This window comes from Hypanus sabinus, chromosome 18 (assembly GCF_030144855.1).
Source record: "Hypanus sabinus isolate sHypSab1 chromosome 18, sHypSab1.hap1, whole genome shotgun sequence".
In the NCBI taxonomy this organism is placed as follows: Eukaryota; Metazoa; Chordata; class Chondrichthyes; order Myliobatiformes; family Dasyatidae; genus Hypanus; species Hypanus sabinus.
The window spans coordinates 31194748-31213687 of record NC_082723.1 but is presented as its reverse complement, the minus strand read 5'-3'; the positions used below and the strand labels follow the sequence as shown (position 1 = coordinate 31213687).

Below are 18940 nucleotides of genomic sequence, written 5' to 3'. Positions count from 1 at the left end.
ACCGTTCCCACCCATCACATCTCAGCTCCTCAATTCACCTCCCTCCCCCACCCAGCTGGCTTCACCTATCACCTTTTAGTTTGTCCTCCCCACTCCTCCTTATTCTGGCATCTTTCCCCCCCCCCCACCCCTTCCTTTCCAGTCCTGATGAAAGGTCTCAGCCCAAAATGTCAGCTCCTTATTCAATTCCATAGCCGCTGCTTGACCTGCTGAGTTCATCTAGCATTTGGGTGTATCGCTTAGGTTTCCAGCATCTGCAGAATCTCTTGTGCGTGTAAAACCATCAAACGCCTTTGACCTGGACCCACCCTAACTGCTCCCAGTCCATTCCCTAACCCCCTCCCTTTTATACTGAATCAGAATCACGTTTATTATCGCTGGCGTATCAAAGTTCAAAGTAAATTTATTCTCAAAGTACATATATGTCGCCATATACAACCCTGAGATTCATTTCCTTGTGGGCATACTCTACAACAGAATAACAACCATAACAGAATCAATGAAAGACTGCATCAACTTGGGTGTTCAACAAGTGTGTAAAAGACAACAAACTGTACAAAAGCAAAAGGAAAGAAATAATAATAAATCAATAAATATCAAGGACAGGGAGATGAAGAGTCCTTGAAAGTGAGCCCATAGCTTGTGGGAACATTTCAATGATGGTGTAAGTGAAGTTGAATGCAGTTATCCCCTACGTTGTGGAATTTGTTGGTTTGTGGCAACAGTACAGCACAATATATAAAATGTACAATAAATCACGATAAGAATTATGTATTAAAATCATTAAATAAGTAGTTAGAAAGTGTTCAAGGGTGCATTGTCCATTCAGAAACTGATGATGGAGGGGAAGAAGCTGTTCCTGCATTTGCTATCTCCCGTTCCTTTTACCAATCCTGGTTTTTGTTCTATTTAGGGATAGAGCACAGAACAGGCCCTACCGGACTATGGAGGAAACCGAAACACCCAGAAGAAACTGAAGGAAACTCACCCAAGCACGAGGATGAACAAACTCCTCACAGCTGACCTTGCAACTGAACTCTGAACTCTGACGCTGAGCTGTAATAGTGGCACACTAACCGTCTCACTGCACTGAAGGGTCCTGAGCTGAATCATTTCTGCCCATTTCCCTCTGTAGACACTGCCCTCCAGCACGCTGTGTGTGAGTCGTCTTCACTACTCATAATGAAGAGCAGCTGAACAAGCGTTCATGGGGAGAGCATACAAGCCCTTTACAGATAGTGTCAGAACTGTGTCCAGGTATTCTGACTGCTGGAGCAATGAACCAATTGCACTAACCGCCATGCTACTGGGCACCTAGATAAAGATTGAAAAGAGTACAGAGAAAATTGACAAGGATGTTGAGTTATAGGGAAAGGCTGAATAGGGTAGGACTTTATTTCCTGGAGCGTAGGGAATAAGAAGAGATTTGATAGAGGTATATAAAATTACGAGGGGTGGACAAGTAGACTTTTTCCCCCGAGATTGGGTGAGGCTGGAATTCCAGGTTATAGGTTAAGCATGGAAGCTGAACTGCTTAAGGAGAACATGAGGGGAAGTTTCTTCACTCAGACGGTGGTTAGAGTGTGGAACCAGCTGCCAGTGGAAGTGGCGGATGCAATTTCGATTTCAACATTTAAGAGAAGTTAAGATGGGTACATGAATGGGAGGGGATCGAAGGGCTTTGGTCCAGGTACAGGTGAATGGGATAAGGCAGAATAACCATTTAGCACTAACTAGATGGGCTGAATGCCCTGTTTCTGTGCTGAAGCACGAGTAGCAGATTCATTGACAATGGAACAGGGCACACAGGGTCCTTGCACCCGTCGTCCCAACTGGTTCATGCTACCAAAGATTCCCATCTACACCGGTCCCACATGCCTGCATTTGACCCACATCTCTCTAAACCTTTCCTATCCATCTACTTGTTCAAGTACCTTTTAAATATTGTGATGTACCTGCCTCAACCAGACATTGGAGAGGGTTCACCAGTCATTGGAGAGGGAAAATGATTCCAGGATAGAAAGGCTTGTCGTATGAGATGCATTTGATGGTCCTGGCCTTTGCATACTGGAATTCAGAAGAATGAAGGGGGATCTCATTGAAAACTAATGTATGTTGAAAAGCCTTGATAGAGTGGATATGGAGAGGATGTTTCCTATAGTAGGGGTATCTAGGAACAGGGGGCACAGCCTCAGAATAGAGGGGCATTCTTTCAGAACAGAGATGAGGTAGAAGTTCTTTAGCCAGAGAGTGGTGAAACAGTGGAATTTGTTACACAGTCGGCTGTGGAGGCCAAGTCATTGGGTGTACTGAGGCAGAGATTCATAGATTCTCGATTAGTCAGGGCATGAAGTGATACAGGGAAAAGGCATGAGATTGGGGCTAGATGTAAGTGGATGATGAAATGGCACAGCAGAATCGATGGGCCAAATGGCCTAATTCTGCTCTTATATCTTATGACTTTGCAATCTAATAGTCAACTACTTCCTCTGGCAACTCGTTCCATATACTGACCACCCTCTAGGTGATAAGGTTCTCCCGCAGGTCCCTAGTGTATGTCCTTTCACTCAACTTAAACCTATGATCTCTGTTTCCTCAACCTTGGGGAAAAGTGTCAGTATTCCCCCTACGCATGACCCTCATGACTTCACACACCTCCATTAGACCTCCCGACTCCTCGACTCCAAAGAAAAAGTCCCAATCTATGCAACCTCCCTCTATAACTCAGATCCTGGAGTCCCAGAAACATCCTCATATACAGTGTCTCCCCACGCTCTTTCCAGCACCATGGCATCTTTCCCACAGCAGGGTGACCAAAACTAAATGCAATATTACAAATAGGCAGGTACCTGGACCTGTGGCATTGAATGCAGAGATCAGTCCAAAACTTTATTGTCATTCTAACTGTACATCAGCTCTGCAGGGCAGAATGAGACTGCGTTTTCCAGGAGCAGTGCAATCATAACATAACAAACGCAGCTTTTTTGTCGGCAGCACTGCAGCTGGAGTACCAGGTTGTGATGCAAAAGGTTAGCACACTCTCAACCACGCCTCTGTAGAATGTAGTTAAGATGTTAGTGGGGAGTGATGCTTGTTCAAGCTTCCTCAAAAAGTGCAATCTCTGCTGGGCTCGTTTCACAATCCCAGTGTCTTATATCTGTAAGTTTGACCTAGTTACAGAAATGCTCTCCAATGAGTAGCCAAAAGGGCTGAATGCATCACTGGCTCTAGCCCAACAGCCACCAAGGGGTTAGATGGACCATCTAGCTCCAGTCTGCAGACCAGTGGTAAGGAAGACAAACCATTTACGAAAGCAGGGACAGTGTAACCCAAGGGAGTTGTCTCTCAGTTCGGGAATGCTTCGACTGCAGAGACTGGAACCTGTCTGCAGCCAAGCAATGCATGATATGGGAAATGACTTAGAGGAATGCACCACTATGGTCATGGTCTATGTCAAATACTGCATAGACAATGTCACCAGCAATAAAAACATCAGTGCGTTCCCAATCAGTAGCCATGCATTAACAACAATGCCGGAAACCTGCTCAGGGCTCGAGATGCTGCCTCAAGATCCAGCGACGCCAGGTCAAACTTTAAAAGGCATTAAAACTGCCAAACAGCAGATAGAGACTCTCTTCAATAAGGCCACCAACCCCCGATGGTATCAAGTCCGTCACTGACCAAAAGCAAATAAGGTAAGTTCTGCTGCGACACCACACTAGCTCAGCTCTTTATTCCGGTCCAGATGAAGGGCTTTGGCCCAAAACGTTGACTGTACTCTTTTCTGTAGATGGTGCCTGGTCTGCTGAGTCCCTCCAGTATTTTGTGTGTGTTACTTTGATTTCCTGCAGATTTTCTCTTGCTTGTAAAACAACTCCTCTGCTGGGTTTGACAGAGACAGCAACGAAGGCCTAGACACGCGAGGCAGACACAATTCTGACACCGAGCACACGAGGTGAGATGTACTCTCTGCAGCATCAACACATGAAGAGCTGCTGGACCAGACTGCATAGAGGACGGGTCCTCTTTTACTGAGATCGATAACCTCTCCCTGACCCTTGCTGTGCTTCAAAACATCAATCGTCATACCAATCCCACAGTAGTCAGCAGCACCAATGCTTCAACGACTTCAGACTCTCACCCCCAGTGCCTGGAGATACTAGTTTTGCCCCATGCTAAGGAGGCAATTCCTGATACTCTGCACCAGCACCAGTTTGCCTATAAGCGAAACAGATCAACTGAGGACGCCACCTCCAATGCTCTTCACACCATACTGGAACACCTGGAGCATAAGGAAACCCATGCCAGAATGTTTTTTTTAAATCGACTGCAGTTCTGCCTTCAACACCATACTCTGCAATAAACTGACCATTAAACTACACAGTTTGGGACTGAATAACATCAATTTGCAACTGATTCTGGACTTTTTTACCAATCCCACCCAGACAGTCAGACTAGGCAGGTACTCATCAACCTCCCTGACCCTGAACGCTGGGCTACTACCCACTCTAATCACCCATGACCGCGGCTCTGCCTATGCCACCAGCTCCATCATCAAATGTACAGATGACACCACAGTGACTGGATTCATTAGAAATAACAATGAAACAGCCTACAGACAGGAAGTGCAGAAACTGTCTGAATGGTGCAAAAACCATAACTTTTCACTCAACATCAAAAAAAACAAACAAAAAATCAACTTCAGGAAATCAAGCTATAAACAAGTTCCTCTACTCATAAATGGTGAAGCAGTGGAAAGGATCTCCAGCTAAAGTTCTGGGAGGGCCTATACTATCTTACAAATTTAAACAGAGCAATTCTGCCCCAAAAGCTACCGGTAACCTTTTGCCGATGTGCCATACTGATCTACTGCAGGAGAGTATGGTACAGCAGCTACAACAAGATCAAAAAGAAAATAGCTCAAAGTTCAAAGTAAATTTTATTATCAGAGTATATATAAGTCACCACATACAACTCAGAGGCCTCGTCCACACTAGACCGGATAAATCCGTACCTAAAGCTTTTTCTTTTCATTTTGACCCTGCATCCACAATGAAATGGCATTTTCCTCCACCGAAAACTGAGCTTTTCTAAAACGCTCTCCAGAGTGTGTAAATCTGAAATGCCAGCTGAGCAGTGTAGTGTGGACGGGGTAACCAGAGCTTTTTAAAAACACTTTCATGACGTGCCGGAACAGATGGTGGCTGCAGCGCAGCATTTCATTGTTTTCTTGATCTAAGAGGAGGAAACGGAAATAGTATGCCGTTTCTTCTTCTCTTGTTTTCTGTAGCTGTGTCCTGCGCGCATGCCCAGTAGGAGGAGATTCGCCCAAATACCCATTTTAATGTGGACGGAGGTATTTTCAGAAATGCCTGGTGTGGACGCCTATCGTTTTTTCGCGACACTGGCGTTTTCAGAATTCACCTGCTCAATGTGGATGTAGACTGAGATTCTTTTTCCTGCGGGCATTCTCAGCAAATCTATAGAACAGTAACTGTAAACAGGATCAATGAAAGAGAAGAGCAAAGATGACAACAAACTGTACAAATGCAAATAGAAATAAATAGCATTAAATAACATGAGCATGAGATAATGGATAAAGAGTCCTTAAAGTGAGATCACTTGTTGTGGGATCATCTCAATAGATGAGTAATTACCCTCTTTTGTTCAAAAGCTTGATAGTTGAGGGGTAGTAACTGTTCTTGAACATGGTGGTGCAAGTCCTGAGGCTACGTCCACACTACACCGGATAAATCCATAATCGAAGCTTTTTCTCTTCGTTTTTACCCTCCGTCCACACTAAAATGGCGTTTAAGTCCCCCGAAACCGGAGATTTTCAGAAACGCTCTCCAGAGTGTGTAATTTTGAAAACACCGGATTGGCCAGAGCAGTGTGGACGGGGTAACCAGAGAAATCTAAAAATGCTGTCATGACGTGCTGGAACAGATGGTGATGGCAGGGTGCCGTTTCATTGTTTTCATGAATGAAACCTAACAATCTCAGAACAGACGGCAACGAGACTGAAGCCAGAAGAGTTAGAAATGTACTCACCAAATACTTTGACCCATAACTTACTGAATAAATAAGTATACTCACTTTGCCCTGTTTTCTGTCCTTGCTCGTATGAAGGTTTACCTATTTATGCAAGTACTTCTCTGACAATAGATGTGTAGCAGCCTAATGTAACATTGTATGGAAATACAAGATAATACTGATGCAGACATGTTTTACACATTTAACAAGGGGCTTTATTAATGCAACAGAGTTCATCAGCTTTTCAATGTTCATCATCAGCCGGGTCATACTGTCCATGAACTCCCTGTCGGTTGCCTCCATATGCTCCAGTATTTGTTTTTTTTAACTTTTAAGTCCTCCTGCGCGAGAGCCAATAGCTGTCCGTCGTTTAAGTTTTTCTAGTCTGTAACTGAACAAACGCGCACCAAGTCTTTCACAGCAAGATTCAACACCAAACATGTCGCTTGTTTTCGGTAGATGTGTCCTGCGCATGCACAGTAGGAGGAGATTTGCTGAAATATCCACTTTAATGTGGACAGAGATATTTTGAAAAACGCCTAGTGTGGACGCCTATCGTTTTTACGCGAAACCGGCGTTTTCAAAATTATCTGGTCTAGTGTGGACGTAGCCTGAGACTCTTGTACCTTCTACCTGATGGCAGCATTGAGAAAAGAGCACGGCCCGGGTGGCGGGGATCTCTGATGATGGATGCTGCTTTCAATAGACAATAGGTGCAGGAGTAGGCCATTTGGCCCTTCTAGCCAGCACCGCCATTCACCGTGATCATGGCTATTCGTCCACAATCAGTACCCTGTTCCTGCCTTCTCCCCATATCCCTTGACTCCGCTATCTTTAAGAGCCCTATCTAATTCTTTCTTGAAAGCATCCAGAGAATTGGCCTCCACTGCCTTCTGAGGCAGAGCACTCCACAGATCCTCAGCTCCCTGGGTGAAAAAGTTTTTCCTCAACCTCGTGCTAAATAGCCTACCCCTTATTCTTAAACTGTGGCCTCTAGTTCTGAAGCTCCAACAATACACAGAATGGTGCCGGAAAAGATCCAGTAACATCATAAAGGATTCCACCCACCCTGCTCATGGACTGTTTGTCCCACTCCCATCAGGGAGGAGGCTACATAGCATCCACTCCAGGACCACCAGGCTCAAAAACAGTTACTTTCCCCAAGCAGTAAGACTGATCAACACCTCCACCTACTGACCCACCCCTCCACACCCCCAATCACCACTACTTTATCATTTCCTGTCACCTTATGTACAGACACTTCTGTGCCTAGTGTCACTTTATAGACATACAATACATAAGCTATCTTAAGTACTTTTATCTATTGTATTTTTTAATTATTACTGTGCTCTTTATCTTATTGTGTTTTTTGTGACGCATCAGATCCAGATTAACAATTACTTTGTTCTCCTTTATATTTGTGCACAGAAATTGACATTAAACAATCTTAAATTTAACATTTTAATGTTATGTAAATATTGCTGCCAAGTATAATTGGTTGATATAAAACGGAGTTTCATGTCCTGTGGGTGGAATTGTGTTTAAAGAATGCTTACCTCTGTACTTAGGGAATGTGTTCTCAGTTAATTATATTTGATTTTATGTAACTTTCTGGAACTATTTTATCTCTGATTCAGTTGGTCACATCGAGTATAGACATGCCAATGGATGTACAATCAATATTTATGTATAAGCTATCATATTTTCAATCAATGTGTTTTTTATTATGACCATAAGACGTAGGAGCAGAACTGGGCATTCAACCCATCCATTCTGTCCACCCTTTGATCATGGTTGATCCATTGCCTCTCAACCCTGTTCACCAGCCTTCTATCCATAATCTTTCAATCCTTTACTAATCCAGATCCTATCAACCTCCAGTTTAATTACACATCAAATAACCTGGCTTCCACAACCATCCACGGCAAGGAATTCTACAGTTTCACCACCCTCTGACTATCATCACCATCCTCTTCGTGTATGTCCCTCTATTCTGAAGCTGTGCCCTCTGATCCTAGACTGTCCCAGTACAGGAATCATCCTCTCCACATCTACTCTATCTAGGCCTTTCAACACTTGATAGGTTCAAGGAGATCCAACCTTATTATTCTGAACTCCAGTGGGAAGAGACCCAGAGCCATCAAACACTCCTCATATGACAAGTATTTCATTCCACAAATCATTTTCATGAACCTCCTTTGAACCTGCTTCAATATCAGCACACCCTTTCTTAGATAAGGAACCCAAAACAGCTCACAATTCTCCAAGTGAGTCCTCACCAGTGCTTTATGAAGACTCAACATTACATCCTTCCTTTTACTTTCTAGTTCTCTTGAAATTAATGCTAAAATTGCATTTGCCTTCCTTACCCCCGATTTGGCCCACAAGTTAACCTGCATGAGGACTCCCAAGACTCTGCACCTCATATTTTATAATTTTCTCCGTTTAGAAAATAGTCGCTCAGTAAGGAGTCGTTAAGGAATCGACGGGAAGAGAGAGTGAGAGTGAAGATTGCAGGCTTCGAACGAACCCAAAGGATTGGGTTAGCTGGCAGCCCTCTGTGCATTTCAAATGTGACTGACATTTCGTATAGTCCATACCTGGATTGCGACACACACTTTTGGTTAACCCCTGCATGGTCTCGGGTGTCGTGTAGTGACCATTTCGGTGAAAGGGACATTCCCTGTCAGTTACACTGTGAAATCTCCGGAAAACATACTCTGCGGCTGCAAACTACGGTAACTGTTTATTCCATCTCTGTAAGATTGCTACTCTGCTGTATTGTGAATCTCCAAGATCATCTCTTCATTGCATCGTAAACATACAAGTCTCTGCTCTCACTGATTTCATGAATCACCTGGACTTTCTAAACTGCCACTCTAAGACTGCGCTTGAGTAAGACTTGGTTAAGAATTGTTTCTAAGTTTGACTGGGAGCTATAGATGCATAACACCGTTAACTTCTGTTTAATTTAGTCATTTGTTTAATTGTCTATATTTCTGCTTAAATGTTAATAAATTTAGTTGTTCTGCAATAAGTCCATGACTCCATTCTACATCTATTGCTGCTGGTCCGTAACACATGTCTTCTTTATCTTATTGTTAGTTTTTTAAGCTGCATCAGATGTTGAGCAGCAGTTGTTTCATTCTCCTTTACACTTGTGCACTGGAAATGCCATTAAACAATCCGAATCCTGAAAAGCAGACAGGCCTGGAGAAAAAGTTCAGAAATCAGGGGACCCGGCGATACAAGATTAAGAGGTAATTAGCAATGACCTAGAACAAACTGCTTGCAAAAGAATCATTGTCAGAACCATAGCGGTAATGAGAGGAAATAATGCAGATTCAGACTAAATATATTTCTTCTTAGAAATTGGGTGGAACTATGGTGATGCACGAGGCTGCTTGGCAGAATAAGAGGCCATTGAATTACAGGAAAGATACTAACCCGGACAGAAGATTAGCTGACTGGTAGGAGACAAAGAGTCAGGATGAAGGGGGCCATTCTGATTGGCTGCGGGTGACTAGTGGTGTTCCGCAGGAGTCGGTATTGGGACCACTTCTCACTTTATACTGTATACCATTGACTTGCATGCTGGAATTGACTACTTTGTGGCCAAGTTTTCAGATGATACAAGGATAGGTGGGGGCACACATATTGCTGAGGATGCAAGGAGTCTGCAGAATGGGTAAATAAATAGCAGATGGAATATAGTACAAGGAAGGGTATGGCCATGAGAAGAAATAAAGGTTATTTTCTAAATAGGGAGCAAATTCAAAAGTCAGAGGTACAAAAGGGCTTGGGAGTCCTCGCACACGTTTCCATAAAGGCTAACTTGCAGGTTGAGTCAGTAGTAAAGAAGGCAAATGCAATGTTAGCATTCGTTTCGAGAGGACAAGCATATGGAAGCAAAGATGTAGTGCTGAGGATTTAAGGCACTGGTCAGACTGCACTTGCGATATTGTGAGCAGTCTTGGGCCCCTTATCTAAGGAAAGATGTGCTGGCATTGGAGAGGGTCCAGAGGAGGCTCACAAGATTCCAGGAATGAAAGGGTTAAATTGTGAGGAGCATTTGATGGCTCTTTGCCTGTACTCACTGGAGTTTAGAAAAAGGAGGCCAACCCATTGGCTATATTTAGAGCAGAGGCTGACAGCCCTTGATTAGTCAGGGTGTCAAAGGATAATGCAGGCAGGAGAATGGGATGGAAAGGGATAATAAATCAGCCATGATGGAGTGTGCTGAATTATCTAATTCTGGTCTTATGATCTAATCTAGAATCTAGATCTCGAATCTAGATCTCTAACCTACTGCCCCACCAAACTCCCCAGTCAGTCCCCTTCTACCACTGGACAGTAAGGTTACTTCAGGTGAGAAGGAGTGAATGAGAAACTTGGCAGTCTAGAGAAGAGTACTCAAATTCTACATTTTAGGAACTGTTTCTTCCACTCCCCCATGGTCCATGAACACCCCCTCACTATTTTTGTCTATATAGTGGCCACTTTATTAGATATACCGGTACACGTGCTCTAATCAGCCCAACGTGTGGCAGCAACTCAATGTATAGAAGCATACAGACATGGTCAAGAGATTCAGTTGTTATTCAGACCAAACATCAGAATGGGGAAGAAATGCGATGTAACGGACTTTGACTGTGATCTAAGTGAGTTTGACCATGGAATGATTGTTGGTGCCAGGTGGGGTGGCTTGAGTATCTCAGAAACAGCTGATCGCCTGGAATTTTCAAGCACAACAGTCACTAGAATTTACAGAAAAACAAAAAAAAATCCAGTGAGCAGTCATTCTGTGGACAAAAATGACTTGCTACGGAGAGAGGTGAATGGCCTGGCGGGTTCAAGCTGACAAGAAGGTGATAGTATCTCAAATAACCACACATTACAACAGTGGTGTGCAGAAGAGCATCTCTGAACGCACAACACATCGAACCTCGAAATGGACGGGCTACAGCCACAGGAGACCACACCTGGTTCCACTCCTGTACCTGATAAATTTGCCAGCGAGCGTGGTGTGCGTGTCTGTCTAACACAAATTTTACAATGTATATCAGTGACCCTAAACCTGATCCTGATGCTGAGTGTAGAATTGATTCAGCAATTAGCGAGGCAAAGTGCTGGCATGCAGAAGAGTTGGGACATAAAATCCAGGGAAGTGCAAAGACCTTTTAGGAATAGGGAGAAGGAAGGAGGTTGAAACTGAAGAGAGTTGGATCTTTCGGATCAAACAGATGATGAGAGTGCAACAGCAGCACCCAGTTCAAAACTTCCAGCCTATCTCAACTACAGAACAATGCTGGTAACTATTGACTTGGGAGGAAGGGTGTGAAATAATAGATAAGGTAAAAATAGAGAGAGGAGTATTATTAAGTGAAGTAACTAATGAGGCCTGCTCAGAGGAGTGATGGGGATTATATTGATATCCAGCCACTCATGGATTCCGAGTTCAAACTTCCATATGTACACGTCCCCAAAAACTACATTGAGTTTCATTTTCTTGCAGGCATTCACAGTAGAACAGGAAATGCAATAGAACCGATGAAAAATTACACACAAGATCAACAAACAACTAATGTGCAAAAGACAAATCAAAAAACAAATAATAAATAAATAATATTGAGAAGACGTGTTATGGAGTCCTTGAGAGAGAGTTAATTTGTTCTGGAATCAGTTCAGAGTTGAGGCGATTGAAGGCAAATGTACAAGATTAAGGGAGGGAAGTTTAGGGGAGACATCAGGGGTAAGTTTTTTTAGGGTCACCGAGGGTTGTGTGTCCTGTTTCTGTGCTGTAATGTTCTAAGGTTCTAAACATTTCACTCTTAACCCATGACCTCTAGTGGTAGTCTTACCCAACCTCAGTGGAAAAAGCCTGCTTGCATTTACCCTATTTATACCCTCATAATTTTGTATATCGCTATCAAATCTCCTCTCAATCTTCTACTTTCAGAGGAATAATGGTCTAACCTACTCAGTCTTTCCTTATAACTCACATCCTCTGGTCGTGGCAACATCTTTGTACATTTTATCAGCACTCTATCATTCTTATTTACATCTTTTCTGTAGGTAGGTGACCAAAACGGCACACAATACTCCAAATTAGGCACCACTAACATCTTATACAACTTCAACATAACATCCCAACTCAATACTTGATTTATGAAGGCCAATGTGCCAAAAGCTTTCTTTACGACCCTATCTACCTGTGGTGCCACTTGCAATGAATTATGCACCTATATTCCCAGAACCCTCTGTTGTACTGCACTCCTCAGTGCCCCACCCCTCACTGTGTAAGACCTACCTTGGTTGGTTCTCCCAAAGTGCAACACTCACACTCATCAGTCAGCATGAAATTCCATGTGCCACGTTTCAGCCTATTTTTTCCAGCTGGTCCAGATCCCATTGCAAGCTTTGATAGTCTTTCTTGCTGTCCACTACACCTCCAATCTTACTGTCATCCACAAATTTGCTGATCCAGTTCACCACATCATCATCCAGTTCATTGATATAGAAGACAAACAACAATGGACCCTACACCGATCCCTGCGGCACTCCACTGGCCACAGGCATCCAGTCAGAGAGGCAACCGTCTACTACCGCTCTCTGCCTTCACCCGCAAAGCCAATGTCTAGTCCAATTTTCACATTGAACGCTGAGTGATTGAAGCTTCCATGCAGAACCTTGTCAAATACTTGCTGAAGTCCACATAGACAACACCCACTGCCTTGTCTTCATCAACTTTCCTGGTAACTTCCTCAAAAAATTCTACAAGGTAGGCAAGACACGACCTACCACGCACAAAGCCAAGCTGTCCAAATACTCATATCGGCCTCATAGAATACCCTCCATTAACTTTCTCACTACAGGCGTCTGGCTCAATGGCCAATAATTTCCTGCTTTATTCTTCAAACAGAATAACATTAGCTATCCTCCAGTCCCTCACCTGTCACCAAAATGACTTAATTATCTCTGCTGGGGCTGCTACAGTTTCTGCACATGCTCCCTGCAGGGTCCAAGAGAATGCCTGATCAGGCTGTGGGGATTTGTCTTCCCTGATTGGCCTCGAGACAGCAACTAACCAGTATTGAGACCATGAAGTTGATGATGCTTTGCCTCACTTCTATAGACTCTGTGTCCAAATCCCGAGTGAATACTGATGCAAAACATCCATTTAAGATCTCCCCCATCTCTTTTGGCTCCACACGTGGATTAGCATTCTGATCTTCCAGAGGATCAATTTTGTCCCTTGCAGTCCTTTTGCTCTTAATGTATCTGAAAAATCCCCCAGGATTCTGCTTCACCTTGTCCGTTAAGGCAACCTTGTGCCTTCTTTTAGCCCTCCTGATTTCTTTAAGTGTCCTCTTGTATTTCTTGTACTCCATAACACCTCATTTGTTCCTACTTGCATGTACCTGCTATGCACCCTATGCACCTTTTTTCTCATAACCATGGCCTCAATATCTCTTGAAAAGCAAAGTTCTCTAAACGTGTTGTCCCTGCCTTTTATACACACACACACACACACACACACACACACACACACACACACACACACGCTCCAACTTGTGCTATGCAAATATATCTCATTATTTTTAATTTATTTGTGGTAGTATTACTTCATGGTGTTTTGGATGAGTTATATGTACTGTGTTGTACACCTTGATCCAAAGGAATGTTGTTTCATTTGGCGCTGTATCCGTGTACAGTTGAAATTACAATAAATTTTAACTTGAATTGATACATGAACAGCCTTACCACTGGATAAGAGTGCAGGAATCGGTACACACCGGTGATGAGGTTCACAAAATGGGCACAAATCCAAATCCCGTCTAAGTATTTAACAATAAGACCATAAAACATAGGAGCAGAATTGGGCCATTTGGCCCATCAACACTGCTCCACCATTCCATCATGGCTGATTTATTATCCCTCTCAATTCCATTTCCTGCTTTTTCTCCATAACGTTCGATGCCCTTACTAAAGGCCTCAGCAGCCCTCTGATTCAACATCCTCTGACCAAAGAAATTCCTCATCTCTGTTCAAAATGGATACCCCTCTATTCTGAGGCTGTGCCCTCTGGACCCAGACTCCCCCACTATTAGAAACATCCTCTCCACATCCAGCCTTTCAACATCTGATAGGTTTCACTGAGAACCCCAACCCCGTGCTTGTACCTCCAGCCGGTGCAGACCCAGAACATCAACCACACCTCACCCAGCTGTGTCCCTTTTGCCAATCACCTGTCTGGCTCTCAGCTTCACCCCACCCCCTCCGGTCTTTTCCTATCATTTCGCATTTCCCCCTCCCTCTCCTACTTTCAAATCTCTTACTATCTTTCCTTTCGGTCAGTCCTGACGAAGGGTCTCGGCCCGAAACATCGACAGCGCTTCTCCCTATAGATGCTGCCTGGCCTGCTGTGTTCCACCAGCATTTTGTGTGTGTTTGCTTGCATTTCCAGCATCTGCAGATTTCCTCGTGTGTGCAGACCTCATATATTAACCCTTACATTCCTTTATTCATTCTTGTGAACCTTCAATGGAGCCTTTCCAACGCCAGCACAACTTTTCATAGACAAGGGGCCCAAAGCCATTCACAGTACTGCAAGTGTGGACTGATCAATGTCTTATACACACTCAGAATTATACCCTTGTTTTATATTCTAGACCTCTCGAAATGGACGCTAACTTTGCCTACGGCCAATAAGAGTCAAGCGCCTTGGCAAGGTTAATTACAGCCACCATAGATGTTTAAGGCGCTGCAATTCCCCGCGGAGCACTGCCCTCGCGGAGTGGGACATTGAACCTGGATGCTGAGTGCGGACGGGGATGGCCCGAGCGAACTGCGGACACTCCCTTGCCTGGAAACGGAGCGGAAGCCGCGAAACAGCGGAGGGCAGCAGCTCCGCAGTCCCGTCCTCTCCCCGCGGGAGGGAAGGAGAGACACAGATAGCCGATGCGCCCCTGGTTCCCGGACAGTGCTGGAACAGGCGCTCCCCCGGACTTGTCGCTGACAAGTGCAAGAGCGACTTGGGGTCGCAGTGCCCGTTGTCCCGCCCGAAGAGCGCAAAGCTCTAGGTGCGCCCACCCCCTGGGGAATCTCCCTTGGGTGGCCCCTGCCCCATGCGCCAGTCCGCGATTCCCGACACCGGACTCTCAGGAAACTCACCGGCTGCACACACCTCCAGCACACTTAGCAGAAACAACAGGCTCTTGGCGGCTGAAACACAGACCACAAAAAATAGTAAAGATGAGGCGAAGCCCGAGTCCAAGCTCCCCGCCCCTACCTCCCCGAGGGGAAGAAAGTTGGGACCCTACCATCCATTGGCGCAGAGACCGCTCTCATCCGCCGCCTAACCAAGCGTTGCCTCCCGCGCAACTCGTGTAGACAAGTGGCTGCGGCGCCGGATACCCACCCCCACACATACACACTCCTTGACGAGTGGCCAAAGAGGCGGGATCCCTCCTCCCACATCGCTGCAACCCCCACCCACTCCCCAACGCTTTGACCTGCACGTCTCGTCCTGACTCGGGGACGGTAAACTTGTTGTGAACCGAGCGAGGGTCTCCCTAACGCCCCCATTCTGGGCAGTTTGGGGGAGTCAGAATCGGGTTTAACCAGACTGCTATATGAACTATGTGGTATTACGCGGTAGTACACTACAATCCATAATGATTTCTACACCCTATCAATTACAAAAAGAGTATACATTTAAAAAGAAATTCAGGAGTGAAAAGAGAGAGAACAAAAATAGTGTTCATGGGTTCAATGTCGGTTCAGAAATCTGACGGCAGAGGGGAAGAAGCTGTTCCTCAGTCACTGAGGGTGGGTCTTCAGGCTCCTGTACCTCCTCCCCGACGGTAAGAATGAGGGAAGAGAACCTGTCCTGGGTGATGGAGGTCATTACTGAAGATGCCACCTTCTTGAGGCATTGCCTACTGAAGATACCCCGGAGTCTGGGGTGGGGGGGGGGGGGTAGTGCCTGTGGTGGAGCTGGCTGAATTTACAACTTTCTGCAGCTTTTCCCGAACCTGCACCCCCTTAGTAGGTGGTGATGCAGCCAGTTCGGATGCTCTCTGTGGTATATCTGTAGAAATTGCGAGTGTCTTTGGCGACAAACCAGATCTCCTCAACTCCTAATGAATAAAGCCACCGCCACACCTTCTTTGTATCAGTAGATTGGACCCAGGATAGATCGTCAGAGATGTTGAGACCCAGGAATGTCAAACTGCTCACCATTTCCACTGCTGATCCCTCAATGAGTTCTCACCACGCACAAGTGAGGGCAGTTCTGTGGTGCCCTACTCACAGACGCTCTGTAGGGAGGGATGAGGGTATTGTTGTAAACCTGTTCCTGGGGCTGACAAAAATGGGTCCTGGAAGCTGGTAGTGGTGGGTCTGTCTGGGGATGTCCTGGTGGTATGTGCATGCCCGGGTAACCATGGAGAGGGAACAGGCAGTGCCCATGGCTGTTGGGCACCACAGGGGTTAAACTGTCATCCGGGACAGAGATGCCCATGGCTGTTGGGCACCACAGGGGTTAAACTGTCATCCGGGACAGAGATGCCCATAACTGTTGGGCACCACAGGGGTTAAACTGTCATCCGGGACAGAGATGCCCATGGCTGTTGGGCACCACAGGGGTTAAACTGTCACCCGGGACAGAGATGCCCATAACTGTTGGGCATCATAGGGGTTAAATTGTCACCCAGGACAGAGATGCCCATGGCTGTTGGGCACCACAGGGGTTAAACTGTCACCCGGGATAGAGATGCCCATGGCTGTTGGGCACCACAGGGGTTAAACTGTCATCTGGGATAGAGATGCCCATGGCTGTTGGGCACCACAGGGGTTAAACTGTCATCTGGGACAGAGATGCCCATGGCTGTTGGGCACCACAGGGGTTAAACTGTCACCTGGGACAGAGATGCCCATAACTGTTGGGCATCATAGGGGTTAAATTGTCACCCGGGACAGAGATGCCCATGGCTGTTGGGCACCACAAGGGTAAAACTGTCACCCGGGATAGAGATGCCCATGGCTGTTGGGCACCACAGGGGTTAAACTGTCATCTGGGACAGAGATGCCCATGGCTGTTGGGCACCACAGGGGTTAAACTGTCACCCGGGACAGAGATGCCCATAACTGTTGGGCATCATAGGCGTTAAACTGTCACCCGGGACAGAGATGCCCATGGCTGTTGGGCACCACAGGGGTTAAACTGTCAGCTGGGACAGAGATGGGAACATTTAAATTCAGTTCACGATGGTGATTGCGTTAGTTATTGTCGCTGAGTTTGTTGTAGTCTTGTCAAATGTAACTTGTGTAATAGAGTGCCAATAGCATGAAGGGTCACAATCTTGGAAAATGTCCCCCTGAAATACTGAAAAAACAAAAACACTACAGATGCTGGAATTCTGGTTGCCCCATTACGGGAAGGACGAAAACACATGAGATTTTGCAGATACTGGAAATCAGGAGAAACCTATTAAAAATGCTGGAGGAGCTCGACAGGTCAGGTAGCATCAATGGAGACTGTTAAAGAGCCTGTGATTTGGTCCTGATGAAGGGTCTCAGCCCGAAACATCAGCTCTTTACTCCTCTCCACAGAAGCTGTCTGACCTGCTGAGTTCCTCCAGCATGTTGTGTTACCCAGGAAGGTCAGAGGCTTTAAAGAGGGTGCAGAAGAGTTTCGCCAGGATGTTGTTTGGTTAGGGAGGATTAACTATAACAAGAAGTTGCTTTCTCTGGAGCAGTGGAGGCTGAGGGGAGACATGATAAAGGTTTATAAGGTTATGAGAGGCAATGATAAAGGAAGAGCTGGTATCTTTTTCCTTGGCTGCCAGAGGGCTTGATGAGAGGGGACAAGTTGAAAGGAGACGTGTGGAGCAAGTTTTTTTCACACAGAGGGCTGTGGGCTATGTTCCCTCTAAGCTGTGTGTGTTTGCGCCTACACACGTTTTTCAACCAGCGCACCAAGGAAATTAATGTGCGCACAAAAGGTTAGTTACCTAAAATAATGGAGTAATTAATAGTTATACATTGTTAGTCTAGATAGAGTTTACAAAGAATGGGTAAACAGGAGAGAGAAAAAATAACTGAGTGACTTAAATATGTATGCTATTTTGTTATTCTGTGCAGTTTTATGTCAAATATTTTGTAAATCTACATAAACTGTGCCATGTGTGCATTCAGTGCACACATACCTTTGTCACAGGAAAAAAATTTACACAACAGAAGATTTTTGCGCACACTGACTACTAAAAATTAGAGGGAACATTGGTTGTGGGTGCCTGTAATACATTGCTGGGGTTGGTGGGGAAGGCGGAAGTGAGAGTGATGTTTACGACAAACTTCCGCCGCTGTCTGTAAGGAGTTTCTACGTTCTCCTTGTGACTGCGTTAGATTTCCTCTGGTGCTCCAGTTCCACCCCCGTTCCAAGGACATACATGTTAGTGTTAGCAAATTGTGGGCATGCGATATTGGTGCTGGAAGTGGGAAGACACTTGCGGGCTGCCCCCGCAAATCCTCAGACTGTGTTGGTCGTCGACACAAACAATGCGTTTCACCGTATGTTCCAGTGTACGTGTGACAAATGAAGCTCATCTTTCGATAGCCAAATGAATGTGTTGAAATTGAAGGGACATTAAAGAGATTGGACAGTAGGGATTATAACAGCTAGGCATTTAATTACTAGTTTAATCAGTTCCAGTAGTTACCCTTTTCATAGGTAATAATGAAGGGTCTCGGCCCAAAACGGCGACTCCTTATTCCTTTCCATAGATGCTGCCCGAATGGCTGAGTTCCTCCAGCAGTTTGTGTGTGTTTCTCAATGCTGTAAAAACAGCTTCTTCACCTCCACTACCCTGCTCTCTTTTTGAGTTATATTCTGTGGCTGTCC

At 45.2% G+C, this 18940-nt stretch overlaps 1 protein-coding gene across 1 annotated transcript in view; it reads right to left on the bottom strand.

Moving 5' to 3' along the window:
* LOC132407455 (prostaglandin G/H synthase 1-like) overlaps window positions 1–15488 on the bottom strand; it is a 102863-nt gene extending 87375 nt beyond the window's left edge. The window contains exons 1-2 of the mRNA XM_059993984.1: window positions 15357–15488; window positions 15208–15258 (exon numbers count right to left, since the gene is read on the bottom strand). Of these exons, the coding sequence (XP_059849967.1) occupies window positions 15208–15258; window positions 15357–15384 (79 nt within the window). The 5' untranslated portion in view covers window positions 15385–15488. The remainder of the gene's footprint in view (window positions 1–15207; window positions 15259–15356) is intronic.
* Between the last annotated feature and the right edge of the window lie 3452 nt (window positions 15489–18940).